Source organism: Magnolia sinica, chromosome 5 (assembly GCF_029962835.1).
Source record: "Magnolia sinica isolate HGM2019 chromosome 5, MsV1, whole genome shotgun sequence".
NCBI classification, from domain to species: domain Eukaryota; kingdom Viridiplantae; phylum Streptophyta; class Magnoliopsida; order Magnoliales; family Magnoliaceae; genus Magnolia; species Magnolia sinica.
In genome coordinates this window covers 28,649,589-28,670,267 of record NC_080577.1, presented here as the reverse complement: position 1 = coordinate 28,670,267, position 20,679 = coordinate 28,649,589, and the positions used below count along the sequence as shown (strand labels likewise).

Sequence of the window (20,679 nt, the reverse complement as noted above, 5' to 3'; positions counted from 1 at the left end):
TCTTTGAACAACAACTGACATCTGTTGCAAAATTCTGGCCCCAACTATTCGATAGCTTTACAGATTAATAATGTTTACTTAAGCATTAAATGAATTTGTGTGAGCCTAAAAGTGATGTGCTTATACTAAGGGAATCAGAGTCATCCATCACAAACCAAAAGAAACCATTACTCTTGAAATTCATGAAGAAGTTCAAATGAATTCCATTAGTTGTGACGTATTATCCCTTCTCAAACTGTAAAAATCCCTATGGACTGACTGAAGGATTGGAGCTTGGAGCCTCTTATAGCCACTCTAGGGAGAAACTGGCAGAAGTGAGCATACCAAAAGTGTTTTTTTTTTTTTTTAATGGAGAACCAAATCATTGCTGTCCAACTTGTTGTTGAAACTTCTATTGTTCCAGACCAGAGACCGGATAACAGATAGTTGCCGTTTTTCTGTTCGACTTCTTGTTGAATATTCTACTTGCAAGCCCTAAGAGGTATAACTCCTCGACCAACACTTCTGATATGCTGTTCATCTAAACTTGTGAGGAACAGAAACTAAGGGTTGCTGCAATGGATCATTTCCCTATCAGTTCGGCTGACAATATTTAACTTTCGGGTAGAAAAACAACAGAAGACAGTAGAACCCTGTGTCTTCACCCAGCAAACAAACATGAAGAGCAAGTTCCAAAAATAGGTTTTGATGGAAACTCTATCTCATGCAGCCAAAGGGGGCCCACATGCCTAAAATTGTGACTCCAAACAAAATTGGAAAAGAAGAGAAGATTTTAAAGGACAGTCAAATCAACCTGTGGCTGCTGACATTAACTCGGTGCTGCACTGATGTCTGCAGTTGAGAACATCGACTTCAGTTTGGGTTGGAAGGTCCCAACAGAATTACAATGAATTTGAGGGATTTTTTCTGGATTCATAAAAGAGAACTAGTTCGACTCTTGTAATTACATCTTTTGGAATTAGACAACGGTGTAGAGCTTTAGAAGACTCTGATTTTGCTGGAAAGAAGTTCTTTGACTTGGGAATATTGTGAAGTTTGGAAATTGTCTCCAATTGTTGGAGTTTGACTAGGATTAGGAAAGAAGAAAAAGTACCAGAAAACAGACGTTATTTTCAAGGAATTTGGAAATAGAAAACTGACACTTCTTCATAGCATTCAAAAGAGGTCTTTTGACAAAAATCACAATAGCGGACGGGCAATACAGAATAACAATAGATAAAGAAATCTGAAATTCAGAGATGTCATAGGTCTAAGGTTCAAGGGAAAGGAGAAATAACGGAGGTGGGATTTGAAGGTTTAAAGAAGAAGATGTGAAGATAAGAAGAGAAGGAGAAGATTATAAGAGATTAGCGGAGAGAAAGAGGTAGGGTTCATCGGAATCAACACCTGCGAAGGTCTAGGAATCAGCACCAAGATGCGGGAGAGGAATTGACACCTCTACCAGCCCAAAGAAATTTCCTTTCTTTCTTCCAAAAGCCAAGTTACAATCCTTCCCCTTTTCCCACAAGGAAAACCCTAAATAAAGCCACCAGGCTTACTTAAAAAGCACATGTGGGCTTGTTGGGCTCATGGAGGCCCAACTGCACTACCTACCTTGGCTTTGACAAGTGGTCGGCTGACCTGTGGGGCCTAGGGGAGACTCGTGGGCCCCAACCTAACCTTGACTCTCCTTTTGTAGACTTTAGGCCCCCATCACCCCATCATCTCCCCAGCTTGGAAAAACTCGACCCTGACAAGTTGGCAGCTTGGTACCTCTCATATAAATCTGGATTAAGACGCTGAAAGTCGGAAGTCGTAATCCATGTGCAATCGAAAACTGGTCTACCTTTGCATTTGACAAGGAACTTGTGATATCCACCATCATTAGTGGACACCAATTGATTGTCGTACACATCTTCTATCTCTTCACTTGTTGTAGGCATGGGAGGCAACTTTATGGCTTGTTCTTCATATTCCTCATCTTCATGGTGGCCATGATAAATGGTCAAGTCTTCAACATTGAATGTTGAGCTGATGAGAAAATCTTCAGGCAACTCCAAAACATAAGCATTAGCGCTGATGTTCTTCGATATTTTGAAAGGACCTACACACTTGGAGTGAAGCTTTTGTTACTTCCCTCTAGGAAATATTTCTAGTCAGAGATGCACCATCACTTGGTAACCCTCGAATTCCACGAAGCATCGATGCAAGTCAGCTTGCGCTTTATATCTTTCATTGTTGGTTGATATCTTCCTCTTAATAAAAAATAATAATAATAACCAGCTATGTATTGATATAGGCAAATGTACAATATGGGGATTTAGGTGGGCCTTACAGAGAGGAGGCCCCACCTATCGTATCAAGATAAAAGTGTAAGAAGTGGGAAAAAAAAAAACAGCATAACAGGGGAATCAGCTGAAGTTGAAGAATAAGACAGCTGCATTGAGATGGCTGCCAAATAGGGGAACCTGTCCAGGGGAGAGGGAGGCTCCCAAGAGATGTAAGCAGGGAGGACAAGACAATGGAGGGAGCCGCACGCAGTAATGAGCAATGGGGGCGGATGAGTCAGCCAACCCCTGTTTTCGATTTGGATAACCTGACGTGGCCAAGATTAGATCTATCCAGAAGAATGAAGCCTCTGATGGGCCTTGGAAGATCATTTTGATGGAGGAAGAGCTTATTCAGGGCACCCCTACTTGCCAATTTAGCGAGACTGTCAGCTACAGCATTACCTTCTCTGTATGTGAAGCAAAATTAGATGTGGAGGGCCTAGGTCAATTGTTGAATGATACCCAAATGATACCAGATGTTCCAGCTGATAACCTTGTTGGGATCAGACACTGCTTCAAAAATCACTCGAGAGTTTGTTTCAGCAATAATATGAGACAGACCTCTATTTCTGCAATGGTCAGCCCATCAGCAAGAGCATGGGCCTCAGCAACTGTGTTTGAAGTAGGGTCATATCTGTTGTGGAAAGCAAAGATAAAGTTACCCAGGTGATCTTTGCAGATGCCGCCCCACCCCCTTCACCTGGGTTTCCCCTAGCTGAACCGTCCACATTCAGCTTGACCCATCTAGATGGAGGCTTGCACCAAGTGATGATTTGAGTCCTATGTGAAATAGGGATGGATAGAATGTTCATACCCAAAGCTTGCCCAATCTTCAAACCTTGATCTGAGGAGATGTCCATCTGAAGCATTTGAGGAAGAATATCTAATGTAGGACAATTAACCACTTGCTCTAAAAGCTCGAACTGTTAGAGTATGGCGAATTAATCCCTTTATCTCATAGCCCAGGCCCCACATCTCATGGGTTAGGACCTCCGCCAAAGCCCCTTCGTGGGGCCCCAAATCACATGGGCCACCCACCCCGAGTGTGTCCCCGCATCCCACAGGCTACCCCACTCGAGCCCGGTGTGAAATGCGCATTAATCACCCCTGGTAAGAAGTCTCGAACATGAGACCTCCCCCGTGTCACCCACCCCGAGTGTGCCCCTGCATCCAACAGGTGACCCCACTCGAGCCCAGCGTGAAAATGCCCCTGCATTAATATCTCTGATCCAATTAGAGATTTTGGCGATGGTTGCGGCTGCTGTAAAAGAGTGATTATCGAATCTGGCGGCATTTCTACCAAGCCAAGGCTCCCATATGATGAAAGGGGGAGTGAGGCCACGAAGGATCTTCCAAGACGAGGATTTTCTGGCAGCCATTGTCCATTGATGGATACGGTTGGATATGGATTGTCCCAATATGAGACGGACTTTGAGGAGTTGAGCGAAGAAGCTCCAAACTTGGGACGCTACCCAGGCATTGCAAAGAAGGTGATCGAGATCTTCGATGTTGTAGGAGGAGGGAGGATGAAACAGATAATTAGTCTGGCAATATGGCTGGACCTAGGCTGACTGGTTTAAGATCGTGGAGGATGGATGTGGGATATGAGCTGGAATAGTTGTGGTGGGAGGGATGAAGGTAGGGAAGATGGCCTGCGCGTGTGAGGGTTGAAATGGGGCAGGCTGGGGCTGATGGAAGCCTAAGATAGATGGGATGGGGTGTTTACAGCACTCACATTTAGATGCTAGGTTGATGCCTATTTTCTGGACTGAGGAATCAACTGGGGTAGCTCCATGCATCACTTTCCACATGAAAATACCAATTTTTGGAGGGGGGAATTTGTTCCAGGCCCAAAAGGACCAAGGCTGCTTGGGCGAGAAGCTCGGGTGACATTCCAGGCTGATTTTGAGGTGAATTTCCCTAATGGCGAGAGATTTCAGATAAGCTTGTCTTGTCTATCTAATAGAGAGATGCCGCTATCTTTGATTATCCGGGAAATAGAAGCCGAGAGATTGGTTTCAATGGAGGATAGGTTCCAGCCCAACCGTCTGTTTGGTTCTAGAAATCCTTCACCAGAGCCTCTTTGGAGGGGCCGAGAGGGGGGGGGGGGGGGTGGGCAAGAGCCGCTCCGATAAGCAGCCCGTTACCAGTCCAATTTTGAAACCAGAATTTGATGTTGCCTTTGCCAATGAGCCATCTCAAATTGAGAATGCAAAACAGGAACGTGTCTCTAACTTGTACCCATATGCTCGATCCTCCAATGATAGTCTGATTTCTTACGCTGATGAATTTGGCAAAGTATTTCGCATGGAATAGTTTGGCCCATAGGGAATTTCCCTCGAGAAGTCTCCAAGCCATCTTGCAACGTAAGGCAAACATTACATCCTCAAGTCTTCTTATGCCTAGCCTTCCTTCGCATGTAGGATAGCATAACTCGCTCCATTTAACCTAATGTCGACGGTTGCCGGTTTCCAAGCTACCCCAAAAGAAGGATGCTAGCATTTGGCCAATCTGATGGCAGGATTTTTTTGGGATATGAAGGGCAGCAAGGATATGTATAGGGATGCTATTTAGGACATGTTTTATCAACACCAATTTAGCAGCCTGGTTAAGGAGCTTGGCCTTCCAACCCGCTATCCTGTGTTTGATCTTGTGTATGAGAGGCAGAAGATGGTGATATCGGACCTTCCCTTTGACTAGCGGAGCTCCTAGGTAGGTGAGTGGAAAAGAGGATGGTTGGAAGCCAGTGAGTTGTGCAATCTATCTCGTCCTTCCAGTAGGGGCCTTTCTTGGAAGGATGAAGCAGCTTTTTGAAGCGTTGACTTTCTGACCCGACCCTTTCTCATAGGAGTGAATGAAGGAGAGGAAGGCATGAATCGAAGACATCCTGCCATTAAGGAAGGCAATTGTATGATCGGCAAATAGCAAACGAGAAATTGGTGGGCTATCCCTGGGGAGTTTGTAGTGAAGGCAAGCCCCAGATTGGAAAAGGGATTTCAGCACTCTACTTAGAACCTCCGCCGCTATAATGAATATGGCCGGGGATAATGGATCTCCTTGGCAGAGGCCCCGAGATGATTGGAAGAAGCCAAAAGGTTTTCCATTGATGATTATAGAGAACCAACAGCCCTCCCAACATTGTTGTGCTAGGCGAACCCACCTTGTGTTGAAACCGAAGGATAGGAGAACCTTCTCGATGAAAACCCATTCTATCTTGTCGTATGCCTTCTCCATGTCCAGCTTGAATATAATGTTGCCCCCAACGGATTTCCTGTCTATAGCGAATGCCATTTCTGATGCTATGGATATGCTTTCTGCAATGGATCTATCCTTGGTAAAGGCACTTTGTTCCTTAGATATGATTGTTGGAAGGATATTGGATAGGCCGGAAGCAATGATCTTGGAGAAAAAAATTTGCACACAGTTGCAAAGGCTAATGGGCCTGAAGTCTGGGAAGCTGGCTGGATTAGGGTTTTTGGAATGAGGAAGATCGAGGTGCAATGGAAGGATCTGGGTATATGGCCTCCCTGGAAAAAAAAAATAAAAAAATCAATGGCTACCAAAAGGAGATCGTGCTGAATTATGTCCCAACACGATGTAAAGAAACCTCCTGAGAAGTCATCTGGGCCAGGAGCGTTGTCTGTAGGGATGGAGAAAGTTGCAACTTTAACCTCCTCTAAGGTTGGGGGACGCATAAGCATAGCATTGATGTGGTCGGATATAAGATTGGGGATGCATTGGAGAAGGTCCGAGGGGTGTGTGGGGTTATCGGATGTCATGCATGGATGTTATGCATATGTCGGACAAAAGTTTCAGCCTTACCGCTTGGTCGCGCATCTAAAGGTCGGGCAATCAAACCACTAGGTTGCCTTGGTTTCATTCCCAACACTACCTCAAATGATGACAATCCAGTTGACCAATTAACTGATCTGTTATAAGCAAATTCAGCCATCGAAAGAATCTAATCCCATCTCGAAACATGATCACCAACTAAGCATCGTAGTAGGTTTCCCAAGCTCTGGTTAACTACCTCTGTCTGACCATCTGTTTGAGGATGATATGCAGCCGAAAACTTAAGCTTGATGCTTATAATCTTCCACATTGTTTTCCAGAAGTAACTCACAAACTCATGTCCCCATCGGATATAATGGATTTTGGCACACTATAAGCGAACCACCACCCGGAAGAACAAGGTGGCTATCTTCAGAGCATCCAAGATCATAGAGTAAGGAATAAAATGAGCCATCTTAGAAAAGCAATCTACTATGAGTCTATGACAAAGATGGAATCATTACCTCGTGCAGTCTTCACAAATCCAAAACAAAATCCATACTAATGTCTTGCCATGGTTCTTGAGGTATGGCAACAATTTGTATAAACCTGTATTTTCCTTCCGTCCTTTGGCTAGTTGGCAAGTTTGACATTACTGTACCCATCTCGCCATGTCTCGCTTCAAGGATGGCCAATAAAATCTATCTTCTACTAAAGCAACTATCTTATCATGCCCAAAACGACCGCCGAGGCCACCCAAGTGCAATTCTCGCATCACATGCTCCTGTAGAGAAGTGTCAGGTATACATAGACGAGTTCCAAAGAAGAGATACCCATCATGCACACTAAGCCTTGGGTGACGTGCTTGTTACCTGGTATGGAAATTTGTGTAAATTTATCCAAAATCACCATCTCCCTTGTAATCACGCTTTATTTAGTCAAAGTCGATCAACTCAACTGACATTGTTGTCAACAAGTGGGCTTGTCTACTCAATGCATCAGCTACTTTGTTCTCAACTCCTGACCTATGTTTCAGGACAAAGGTGAATTCTTGGAGATAAGCACTCAATTTGGCATGCCTATGACTTAAGATCTTCTGGGAATTGAAATACTTGAGTGCTTCACAGTCATAGTAAAGAACAAACTCTTTGCCAATGAGGTAATGCCGCCAATGCCTCAGTGTCTACACCACTGAATAAAATTGCACATCATATGTTGAGTACTTCTATTTGGCTTAATTCAACTTTTCGCTAAAGAAAGCCACCAAGTGCTTGTCTTGACTAAGTATCCCTCCAATGCCGACGTGAGAAGCATCACAAGCAACTTCAAATACCTTGTAGATGTTTTGCATTTGAAAAACTAGGGCCACAGTCATCTTAGCTTTTATATCTTCAAAAGCCTTAGTAGCTGCCTTGGTCCACATGAATTGCCCATTCTTCAAACACAAAGTAATCGGCGCCATAATGTTCTGAAATTTCTGATAAGTCTCCTGTAAGAGGTAGCCAACCCATGGAAACTTTGCACTTTGTACACATTAGTAGGAATAGACCAGTCCAACATTGTTTTTACTTTATCTGGGTAAGCTTCTACACCGTGTGAAGAGACCACGAAGCCAAGAAAGATCACACTTGCACTCATAAAAGTGCACTTCTTCAAGTTAATGTAGAGTTTTTCTTTTCTGAGAACTCTGATAACTTGTCGAAGGTGATTAATGTGTTAAGAAGCCTCTTTGTTATATACAAGTATATAAATACAATAGATAACAACGAAGCAACCGATACAGGGGTGTAGTACCTGAGTCATGACTCGCATGAAGGTGCTAAAAGTATTGGTCAGTCCAAAAGGCATAACTAACCATTCGTAGAGCCCATCCCTTATTTTAAATGTTGTCTTCCACTCATCCCCAGGTTTGATCCGTATCAAATGGTAGCCGCCTCTCAAGTCGATCTTCAAAAAGACTTTGGAGCCAGCCAACATGTTGAGCATGTCATCAAGTCATGGTATTGGGAAGCGGTACTTGACAGATATTTTATTTATGGCATAGTTGTCCACACACATTCGCCAACTTCCATCTTTCTTTGGCGTCAACAAGGCCGGGACAACACACGGACTAAGGCTTTCCTTGATAAAACCTTTCTGCAACAATTCATCAACCTGCTCCTTTAACTTGGCATATTCAATTGGATTCATCCTGTAGGCTGGTAGGTTAGAAAGCACGAACCCTTAGACGAGGTCGATAGCATGCTGAATGTCCCTCATAAGCAGTAATTCATTCGGCAATTCACTCGGTACCAGATCTGAAAATTTAGACATCAACCTTTCTACTTGGGGATTCATCACTTGCCCCTTTGTCGAGACCTTGTCTTTAACCTCCTGCGTCACTAGAGCATACATAACACCCCCCTCTTTGCTCTCTTCCTCAAATTGCCTTATAGATAAGACATTAGATGACTTCCTTGGCTCAACTTTCTTTTTCATTGGTTCACTTGCTTTTATAAGCATAAAAAGAATCCTCTTGCCATTGAATTGAAGGTAAATGTGTTGGCCCCTCCGTCACTAAACACCTTTCGATCATAAAGCCAAGGCTTCACAATAAGTATATGAGAAGTGTTCATGGGAACTACATCGCATCAAATGGAATCTTCGCAGTGGCCTATCTTGAAGTTCACCAATCACCTCTTAGATACTGGAATGGTCGTGTCATTGACCCATGCAATCTTGCAGGGTTGGGGGTGTGCCTCCATTGGTAATTGCATCTTCCCAACCAACTATCGTGCCATCACATTTGAACAACTTCCCACATCAATAATTAGGTTGCATACCTTATCATCACACCTAACTCTGGTTTAGAAAAGAGTAGTCCGTCGCCAATCTTCAGTCTCTTCCTTCTTAGGGCCACAAGTGCTCTCCGAACAATTGCCAATATTGCATCTTCTAGGCCACATTCATAGGTGTCTTCTCGCTATTCATTAGCCTCAGATGCATCCTTTTATCCTTCAAATTCATTATCTTCTTCTTCTGACAAATAACATTAACTTTCCGGGGGCAACGTGCTGCATAATGCCCCTTTCCACCGCAGCTATAGCAGTCCATGTCTTTAATATCCCTGCGTGAATCACTTCCTGCAGGAACCTTGCCTTTATTCTCCACCAGACGAGGTGGCCTTGAACTTGCAAGCTTGTTGGGTGATGCATTATCAGGAGCCCCTGCTATCCGACTAATCTCAACACCTCTTCGACTCAAACTCCCTGGTAACGGTGCCAAATCTTCTCCCAACAGCCTGTTTAAGTTGTTGCCCAAATTTTAAAGCTAATTGGAAGGCATCATCTATCCCATAAAGCCTCACGGTCATCATATCTCTTTGAATTTCATATCTAAGGCCTACTTTGAAACGCGAGAGAACATGGCGTTCCCCATTAATTTGACAACGGATCGTGAGTTCGTTGAAGCGCTCCATGTATTCTTTCATGGTCATGTTCCCTTGCCGAAGTTTTGACCAATTGTTCATAAAGCATATCCTCATAATCAAGAGGAAGATACTTCTCTTTCACCTTTAATTTCATCTCTTCCCAATGAACAATCGATGGCTGATCATGTCGATACATACGATCTTCCACACTTCTCCACCAAGCATGAGCATGCCCCTTAAGTTTTATCTTCACAAATTGGATTCGACAATCATCATTCATGTCGTACCAATTGAAGTAATCCTCCAACACTATCAACCAATCAAGAAATTGATTCGGCTCCAACTTGCCAATAAAGTCAAGTATGTCTATTCACACTGTCTTCATAATATCGTCGGCCACTTAGTCGCGTTCCAATCAGTCCCCTTCGAAATACCTTAGTACAGTCTCCCTAATTGCACCTCTTGGAGGAATGGCCGCTCCCTAGCAACTCTATTGGCGGTTAAGGCAACGGGTGCCAATGGATGCTCTCGAGGAAGATCATCGACCTCGCCTTCTTCCTCCGCCACTTGTTGTCCCGAAGTCTCACCATCTCCAATGTCATGGATAGGGTTTGCAGGTGCACGATCTCCATCATTTCTTGACTCCAATCGCTCCGCTTACCTCTCCAAGGCGTCAATGCAACGTACGTAGTCAATTTGATCCACCATGTGCGCAAGCATGTCATCACGTTGCTCATCCATAAATCTCCCACGGTAAGACCTGTCAGTGCGAGTGCCTAACCCGTTGAAGACCCCACATGCATGATCATGCATCTTTGAAAGCCCCACACTAGGAAGATGCATATGGACTACTTAGTTGGACCATTCTAACTGTTGGATCATCGTCATTGGACATCTTGATAGTGAGGCACGAAATAGTCTAGTTTATTTAGTTGTTTATATTTTTGTTATTTTTTGTTTAGCTTATACTTTTGTTGAGTTTAGGAAGTCAGGAACAATTTCTATTTTATTGATCATCTTTATGCGAAACATTTTATCTGAGAGCGCTAAAAAGCCTTTCTTGAGACTATATAAGGGTTGGACGTCCCTACCCTAGCCATTATTGCATATGGAAAAAAATAAAAATAAAAATAAAAATCTTTCACTTTGCTTTGTGATGAAGTAAAACCTCTTGTGATTGCAGCAATTTGGTGTGATGCCATGGAGTGATTCCAAGTTATCCTTCTCTTTCGTTCTCTTCCATCAAAAGGTATTTCTTTTCTTTCTCTTTCTCTCTTTCTAGTTTTCTTCTCTTCTTTCCCATCAACAAACAATCTCCACATCTATCCTTGTTCTTCTTTCTCCCAACCTATACACCCTCAACCTAACCAGACCAAATCCCCATTCCCTTTTGCCCTTTGTTTCTTCCATTCAAGCCCTAATCCCTAAATCCCCAAATTCCCAACCCTAGTTTCCCACAAACACTCACCCTAAAAACCCCACATCTAAACCCTCTAAAACCCTAATCCTAATTTCTCCAAAATTCCTTAATTTCACAAAACCCCCAATTTTTTTCAAAATCCCCAAACCCTAGTTCTTAAACCCTTTAATAAATCAAGAGAATCCCTTTAGAATTAGATCAATTCCTATGCTAAATGGAAGTCCTACCTTCCATAGGTCCTATCTAATCATATTTTATAAGATCTAACTAACGGGTTGTGATTTAGTCTTGAATTTGAGCATAGTTAAATACTTGAATTCATTAAGCTTGTGATCGATTACCATTATTTTGTGCTTTAAATTGTTCTACCTAATCCATTGATGATCTCATTGCATCATTCTAGGCTAGGCCATCTGTCCTGCATCACCCTGCAATAACTTTTCTTAACAAAAAGCACATGTACACTTGCTGGGATCATGGAGGCCCAATTGCACCACCTATCTTGGCTTTTGACATGTGGTAGAGGCCCAATTGCACCACCTATCTTGGCTTTTGACATGTGGTACGCTGACCTGTGGGGCCTAGAGGAGACCCGTGGGCCCCACCCCATCCTTGGCTCTCCTTTGGTAGACTTTAAGGCCCCCATCAAATCATGTGGACTGATTTGCTGAAATTCAATTAAATTTTCTGCTCGTCTCAAAATATTACTCTTATACACTTCTTTCCCCCAACTGGTAACAAGCTTCACTCAATTCTATGATTTTTGCAGTTAAATAGACAATCAACAATCTAGAAACGATAAGAGGGAATGGTACCCTCAAATGATGCTCCGGACATTGTGGATTATCCAAGCGTCCAAAGGAGAAAAGGTCAAGAACTACATAACCAAATCAAGAGGTATGATAGATGAATACAACTGATTGGGAATGCTTGGAGGCTATATGAACATCAGAAACCAAGAGGAACCCTGACACTCAGTGTTGTTGTGCTTTGAAGGAAGCATCAAGCAATAAGAAGGTGATCCACGAGAAGGCTGAGGTTTTTCTTATGGTAGAGGAGTCTAACTGTAAATCAAGATTTCTGAGGCCCATCTTCCAAAGTTCAATCAGCAGCTCCATATCAAGGCGTTCCACGATTGGCTAACCACTGCCAAAAGCTTTTTTATATTATATGGATGATCGAGAACCTATAAATGAAACTTATTATATAGTTGAATCTAAAAGAGAAATGCTTCTGCAAGAAGGAAACAATTACAGATGCAAAGGCGAAGACAGAGGAAGGTGAAGATAACACCTTGAGATAAGGTTCAAAGTGAAATTTCTAACAAAAAACTATGACCCAATGTTGCTTTAGTGATTTGAAACTCGAAACAAGTCAGGCAGTGAAGGAATTCATGAGAACTCTTCCGTCTTTCTTCAGGGAACAATCTTAGCCAAAATGGAACATCAACTTTGTTACTTAGTACACCAACAGCGGTGCCTGCTGATTGAAAGACCAAGTTTTCTTGCATCCACTTCGGACAATCACCAATGCAATTAAATTGATCACAATGACATCAGTTGAATAGGAAGAGAAAAAACCATATGGTGGTCCAAGGAATGCTGAAGGAGGCAAGCTCATGGCTCGAGCTGCATAAAATATGGCGGGAGGTCATCCAAAACCAAGGGCGTGTGGCCATTGGATGTGGTTTCCAATGTGAAGAAAACAAAATACACCCAACATATTAAAGGCAACAGAAAGTAACCAAGTAAAGTAATATAGAATTTTGATACGACTCCCCAGTGTCCGGGGTAAGTAACTGACCCAAATGAGAGAGCAGAACAAATCGGGTGAAAAAACCCATACTCCAATCTAGATCTAAATATGATGATGGAAAATCTTACAAGCCAAAATATTAATAAAGCACCTGATGAAGCACTGCAAAGCGTTCCGAAAGCAGCCTAGTGAGAAACGGAATGGTGAAGGCAGCTGCTGCTCGTGCAATAAGGGCATAGGAGCTTAGCCTTTCATCTCTTGCTGGAAAGTGCAGATAGATACAAAGAAATATATGTCACATCTAATCTGAGTAGAAAGACGAAACTGAACCAGAAATGGATATTGTAAGGAAAATTTTGAATAGAACTTAATACTTGTAAACTTGAAAGCTACCTGAAATTGAGGCCTGAAAATTATCGGAGTCATCACCATCATCAAAAGCAGAATCGGCAGCAGCTATATTGCAAGACCCCCAATGTCAATCTGACTGAGAACATAGTAGCCTATATTCTAAAGAAGTGAAGCAACAAAACCTCTACTAATGGTAATACCTGATAGAGGACACACAATCCAGATTTTATAGAATAGTCAATATAAGCAAGGAGGCTGGAGTTACCCTTTAACTCAGATTCAATGATCACATTGAAGACAGTGGCAGCAGCATTTATTCCTTCATGTGAAAGGGAGTTCTTGCCAAGATCTGTTGGCTGTAGAGAAAATAGTACAAGTTCTTGAATCATTCTGATATCAGACAAGGTTACAATAAAAATCATCATCTAAGCCTTATCCAATTAATTGGGGTCGTCACAAGCTTACAATAAATATTATATCTTGCCCTCGATCAAATCACACGCTATGTGAATCACATGAAAATCTCATTGATGTTATATGCATGCTGGTATTTAAAAATAATAATAATAATAATATCCAGGCAAATGTTCCATTGAATTAACAATAAAATGCCTTATTCATTTCATGCTTGGAAAAGAACATGACCAGCGTGCACCTACAAGATTATGCTCAGAAGCAGAAAAGGGAAACAGAATAATTTTTTTTTGAAATACCTCCAAAAGGACATTCCATGTATCCAACAAGATATCCAGAGCATCTGAATTCCATGTTTCTTCTTCATTATCATTAGCTGCATTTGCTCTTACTACTACACATGTCAAGGCAGATAACAGACTAATGGTACCAAAGGGCCTGAAAATTCACGTGTAAAGTCAGGGTGGCAACTCATACTGCAACTCACATACAACATTGTAAAATGAATTAGTTGAGATTTAAAATAAAAAAATAATAATAATAAAAAAAAAAAAAAACAATAATAAAAAAAGAGAGAGACTAAAAACATTGTTCTTGCCACATAATAAACATGTGGTTTGCTAACCCCACACACATCTAGATATGCCACCCTGGATAATTTGGGCTAAAAATCAGACCAGCCAATTATCAGATAGGCCAACAGAAGAACTGGACTGCCTAGAAAAACCTGCAGGTTTTTAGACTGACCTTTATTTTCATCCGTGTGTGGCCCACTTGATAGTTGAGTGGCCTGGTTTTTTCACTGGATGGTCTACACAATCTCTCCTGAGAAACACTCAGATGTCAAACTAACATTTCAGATTGATAAATTTGGCCATATGTAGAGGCAGATGTGGAGGGGCGTGAACCAGTGAACCTTCAACAAGTTAGTGCAGTATTGTGATAAATAGAATACATTCACAAGAATCTAATTAAAAATAAAGCATGCTGAAAATACCAAGCAGAAAATTTCATCGCTTACCTAATAGATTTCAGAAGATTGTCAAACACCACGGGAGTAGCTAGAGTTGCAATTGAAAGCAATGCACGGCAGCCATCAAGCATCTCACTAAAAAAAATAAAAAAAATCATACACTATTTGAGTGAAGCAATTGTATGTGAATTGCGAAGTGCACATTCAGACAAAAGAATTAATTCCAAGTGATGACCTTTCGCTTTTTCCACATTTGATCGCAGTTGGTATAGCATCTGGAGGATCGATCCATTGGACAATTCCACACAGCATTTGTAGCAGGTGTTTTTCTTGCACTTGCCCATTATCTAGAATTTCACATCCATTTGTCAACTCCATTAGACCAAACCAAAGATCAAGCCACTCAAAATAAAAAGAAGAGAATTGCTAACTAGTTTTGAGCATTGGCACCATAAAAAAATTCTTTCTTTCTTTTCTTTTGAGAGATAACTGAATTTTATTAAAACACCCCACCAAAAAGCGAGAAAAAAATAAAAATACAACCTGACTCTACAACTCTCAAAAAAATAAAAGATACATTAGAGACTTTGATACATTAAACATGATGCCCAACCTAGAACATAACCCTTAACTTTGCAAATAATCACTTCCATAGAAGAGCCCTTGTTCCAAAAGCAGTAGCTATTCTAATCCCCCAAAACAGACCAAAAAATCGCCATAATAAGAAGTCTCCACACTGCTTTCCCAAATTTCCCTACCCCACCCTCATGCCAGGCCCACAAGAGGTCCTCCAATGACTTCACATCACCCAAGCGATATGGAAAACAACCAAGAAGTGCTCTAACGCCTTACGAGCAAAAGGGCAATGAATGAAAAGGAGATTAATCGTCTCCTCATTACCCATCACATCAAACGAATAGTAGGAAGGACAAGGGATCTCTTTTGCAAATTGTCAATAGTAAGCACTCTCTTTCTTCCCACTAACCAAACAAAGGCCGTGACTCTAGAAGGGGCTCCGTAAAACCAATGATGGAATGGATAAGAAGAATCAAAGATATGAGGAGACTCACTAATCAATATATAGAACAAGCGAATAGAGAAGCTACCCGAGAGATGCGCAAGGCACACCATGGAATCCTCCTCTTATGATGAGAGAACCATATTCTTTAGGCAATCCATTAAGCTAGCCAAATACACTATCTCCTCAACCAAGAAATTCCTACAGCAAGGGGGAGATCACACCATGGAGTCGTGCAGGTAGAATAATTATGGTCCATAGTGATGAACCGATCCGGAACAAGACGAGAAACTCTAAGAAAGAACTCTTGAAGCACTCGATCTTCATATCAAACATCCACCCAGAAATGAACTTAATTCCCAATCCTAAGCGAATAGGTAAACCCTATACGAAAGATATGCTTCGCCGATGCTACTGCTTTCCAAAGACTAGAGGCACGATGGAGAGAGGAAGTCTTCACACCCCACCCTCCCACCTGCATGCCATACTTGCTATAAGCTCCCTCCATAACCTTCCCGTTTCGGTCCCAAATCTCCAATGCTACTTCCCAATGAGTGCCAAATTCATTGGATATCAAGTCCTTTAGACCAACTCCGCCTTCATCTATCGGCTTACACACCTCTTCCCACTTGAGGAGATGAAACTTCCTTTTCTCCTCAACCCATCTTTATAAGAAGTCTCTTCTCAACTTTTCCCACCTATCCAACACCACTTAGAGCATTTGAAAAGCGACATAAAGACATACACTGGAATATTAATATTAGAGAAGGTCGCTTTAATGAAAGCTAACTGTCCTCCTAAAGATAGAGGCATTTCCAACTCGATAATTTCCCCTTTAATAACATTACCCCATAGGTATTTTGCCAACTTCTTTAGATAAAGGGGCAGCCCTAGATACGTCAAAGGAAACACTCTTTTTTACAACCAAACACAATCACTAACCGTGATAATTCCTCACTATCGACACGAACTCCCAAAATTTCACTTTTTTTTAGATATTAACAATTTTATTCAAAAAAGGCCACACCCTATAGAATACAAAGAATGAAAGGAAAAAAGAATAAGAAAACAATTACAACTCTTAAGCCAACTATCAGGGAACTGAGCAAATAACCCTCAATGAAAATGCCCACTCCATTACAAGCATTTTACCCTCACTGAAGACCTTCAAAACTCACCCTACCCAATTCCTGAAGCATCGATTGTTACTTTCTAACCAAAAAAACGAAATTCCCGCTACTAGACAAAGCTTCCAAACTTTTTTCACCCACCTTCCCTATACCAATATCATGCCACATCAAGAAAATTTGATCAATAGACCTCGACATGATCCAAATTGATCCCAACATTTCACTTTGAGCAACATTAATGTTTAACCCCAAAAATGCCTCAAAGCAAATAATTATTTTCCGATGGTTTGCATATTGGATATGACTAACTTGAATCCCCGCATCTACCACTTTGAATCTACTAATTAAACAGTTCTCCTCCCCTTTAAGGAGCAACCTCGAAGCACCTCTCCAATCACTACGGAGAAGTAAAAGGAATAGGGGATCACCCTGTCTGATACCCCTAGACACCTTGGAAAAAAAAAAAACCTTTGGCAACCCATAAACCAGAATAGAAAAATAAGTTGATTACACACAAGACAAAATCCAACCCCTCCATTTCTGACAACGACCCAAGCTCCCGAGCATGTAATCTAAAAACTCCCAATCCACATGACCATAGGCCTTTTCTAAGTCAAGCTTACAGACTAACCCACTTTCCCCTTCCCTATTCCTTGAATCGATGCATTGATGAGCAATGAGAGCACTATTAAGAATTTGTCTGCCCGCAAAAAAGGTCCCCTGGTTCTCATAAATGATCTGCGAAAGAACACCCTAAAATGTTAAGGCGGAGACTTTGGCTAGAATTTGCACAAGCCACCAATTAGGCTAGTGGGTCTAAAGCCTTTTAACAATTTCGACCCTTCAATTTTAGGAATAAGGACTATAAATGATGCCCCGAGATCATTTGAAAGACGACTTCACTCGTAGAACTTAGAGACAAAATCCATCACGTCTCTTTTGACAACTTGCCAAATTTTCTAAAAGAACGTCATCAGGAAGCCATCTAAGACCTAGGGCCTTGTCTCCACACATCGAGTTATGAGTAGCTTAATTTTCTTTCTTATGATATCAACTTTTCATGAGAAGCTGCCTCCTCAATCAATAATTGAGGAAATTTCAGATTATCTAAACATAGCCTCCTCCACTAATCACAGGACAACAAATTCTTGTAATATTGAACAATGGAGTCACAACTCTACCCCTTTTCTAATGTCCTAATGACATCCACAACCAAACTACTAATTATGTTTACTTGTGCCCGAGTGCTAGCTATGCTATGAAAAAATCACTTTATTTCCGCCCCCTTCTTTAAGCCACAACACTGTTGATCTTTGACGCCACCTAATTTCCCTTTCTTTTGTACGATTGGCATATTTCAAAGTTAAGGCTACTCTCTTATCACGCTCTTCCGACAACAATTGCCCCGCCTCCTCTTTTACATTCAACTGATGAATCTCCTTCAAAATGGTGTCGAATTCTACCACCCGAGCACAGACAACATCTTCCTTCCAAATTATTATCTTTTCTTTCAATAATTCGAGTTTTTGGCTTAGCCCAAACCGGCAAATCCATCCATCGCAAATGATGCCCACCAATCAATCACCAATTGCTTAAAGCCATCAGTCTCCAACGAGGCCAACTTGAACCTTTGGAACAAGAAATGAACTCAATTGAAGTCGCCACTAACACACTACGACATACCCCACTTGTCTGACACTATTGAGCTCAACCCAAAACTGCTCTCTTTGACTTGGGACACAAGGGCCACACACAGCTGAAAATACCCACTGAAATCCAGCAAAAATATGCGGCAAAACTATCGATGACATATATGTACCAGAGAAGTTGACTTCCTTTCTCCAAATCTCTTAATTCCATGCCACAACAATACACCTTGCAAAACCAGTAGCATCTAATGTTGCCCACTCCTTATTCTTTACATAACCCCACCCCCCCCCCCCCCCCCCCAAAAAAAAAAGAAAAAGAATCAAGCATACCTCTGTCCATGGACTGAAGCTTAGTTTCCATCAGCGCAATAACAATCGCTTTCAACTTCTTACACATTTTCCTAACTTGGGCTCTTTTGAATTTGCAGCCCAATCCCCTAACATTCCAAGACAAAACTATCATTAATCACCTACTTTACCTCATCTTGCCCTCTTCCCTCCACTGGTTTTGCCTGCAGAGTCGTAGTTGATTAAGCATTATAAGTTGAGAAGCTCTCTCCAGCATCTGGGAGATTATTTGGCTTTCGCTGCCTAAACTTCCAGTTGTCTCTGAGCTCCTCTACCTTGGACAAATTGAAATAATGCATACATGTATTCATCTCAAGCCATAAAAGATAACCCCACCAAACCTTCAACTCTTTCCAATACATCTTCGGACAAGCGTAGTTGTTCTTCAATTAGAGATCATTATTCCCCTTGGGAACATCTTGCCCTCTTATTGCTGCGGCTAATTCAATCTGACAAATAACACTTGCATCATCTCTCATCTTTGTACTGCATAACAGAGTTATGACCAAAGCTGCCTCCAAAATGCCCACCTTGGGATCTAGAGTTCCCAACACCTACGACATCCAATTTCCCTTATCTATCCAGTGCCATCCCTCTTTCAAAGATTACCTAACCATCCCACTTCTCCTCTGAGATCAAGTCCCCATGGATGTTCTCCTCGCTTCGAAGCTCCACCAAGCTGTCGTTCAATCTTGTTGTAAAGTGTTGCATGCAGCTCTCATCCGCAAAGTGACCGAAAGTCATCTCAGGCTCTTCACAAAAGACCTCCTCGACCTTGGCAGCCATCAAAAGACATATTGCCTCTTGCCTTCGATAAATAAAGGGAGAGGTTCCCACATGCGACCACTTATTACTCGTGTCGGGAACTGGCCTCAGCCACTCATGTAGGAGATAATACGAGCGCGAGGGGAGGATGGGACCCATACCCACCACGTGTCACCATCCCTGAAGTCTTCTCAACTCTATCCCAAACACCTCTCCACTGCACTGACAACATTAAAAGCCATTGATGAGGACATTGGGCCATCATATAGGATCTACCGGAGGAAGAGGGCCCAGACAGAAACCTCAGCTTCTTTATGGATGGACAACATCTATATGGGGCCCAGCGGGCCACTTTGAAGACCCCACATGCATGGATCATGCATCTAGAAGACCCCATATTGGGAAGATCAATGTTTGAAATATCAGTATCGCGTTACGTATCGCACCCTTGGGATACAGATATGTATCGGCTATTGCACGGGATATATCGTTTGCATCGAGGAAATTATCACACTTGTTGAGAAACATGGGGAAACATTGGGAAAATGGTTGAATTTTTCAATGAAACTTCAGGGATTGTGAAACAAGACCTCAATACACACTTTTAAATCATAGCATTTCAAAAAAGAAATGCACATAATAGGTTTCCTTTGTATAGGGTCTTAAGCTATGCGTTGTCTGATTGAACTAATGCAACTATATTCAAATTGAATGCATAACATTTAGAGTATATGTGATGATCATTTCATTAAACACTCCCAAATATTTCGAAATTAGTCTCTATTGATAGCTGGTTAAAGGGAAATTTCGAAAAAAAAATAATATTTTAATATTTTTAATTAAAAATGATATTTACTTTTCGAAAATTGTCAAAGACTTAACAAATCAATAGATCAACCCTCTTACATGCTTGATTTCATGTTTGGAGTGCAAAATTGTAAGCAATTTCGGAGAAATTGGGGAAATTTCAAATTTTCCCCAAATTTTCCCAAATTGGACCACCTACACTCAAATATCGAAATTAGAGTGTATGTAATGATCATTTCATTGGATACTCCTAAATACTTCGAAATTAGTCTCAATTGATAGCTAGTTGAAGGAAATTTGCAAAAAAAAAACAAAAAAACATAGAGAACATGAAGAACAAATGGATATCAAAATCAAAGCTCCAACTACATGATTTTTCATGCAAAACATGAAGAACCAATGGATTTGTAACAATTTGACACTGATTTAACATAATCTCAACAAAACAAAACAAAAAAAATGGATCAGAAATTGAAAATGATCACCGGATCGAACATGTGAGATATATCAGCACTATTTGTGTGTTTCGTATCACAAAGGTGGGATATATCGGCCAATAT

General features: G+C 41.5%; 1 protein-coding gene across 13 annotated transcripts in view; it reads right to left on the bottom strand.

Moving 5' to 3' along the window:
• The window catches only part of LOC131245863 (uncharacterized), a 103,730-nt gene that overhangs the window by 22,792 nt on the left and 60,259 nt on the right, over window positions 1–20,679 (bottom strand). For 12 of the 13 annotated variants that reach the window (XR_009171019.1, XR_009171018.1, XR_009171016.1 and 9 more), the window contains 6 exons: window positions 14,638–14,749; window positions 14,451–14,537; window positions 13,729–13,867; window positions 13,281–13,371; window positions 13,058–13,120; window positions 12,816–12,925 (listed from right to left, as the gene is read on the bottom strand). Coding sequence is in view for 5 of the 13 variants with exons in the window: in XM_058245601.1 (XP_058101584.1) it covers window positions 12,816–12,925; window positions 13,058–13,120; window positions 13,281–13,371; window positions 13,729–13,867; window positions 14,451–14,537; window positions 14,638–14,749 (602 nt within the window). In the remaining 8 variants the exon portion in view is untranslated. Of the gene's footprint in view, window positions 1–12,815; window positions 12,926–13,057; window positions 13,121–13,280; window positions 13,372–13,728; window positions 13,868–14,450; window positions 14,538–14,637; window positions 14,750–20,679 lie in introns of those variants that run through there. The other variant, XM_058245603.1, reaches the window with a different exon arrangement.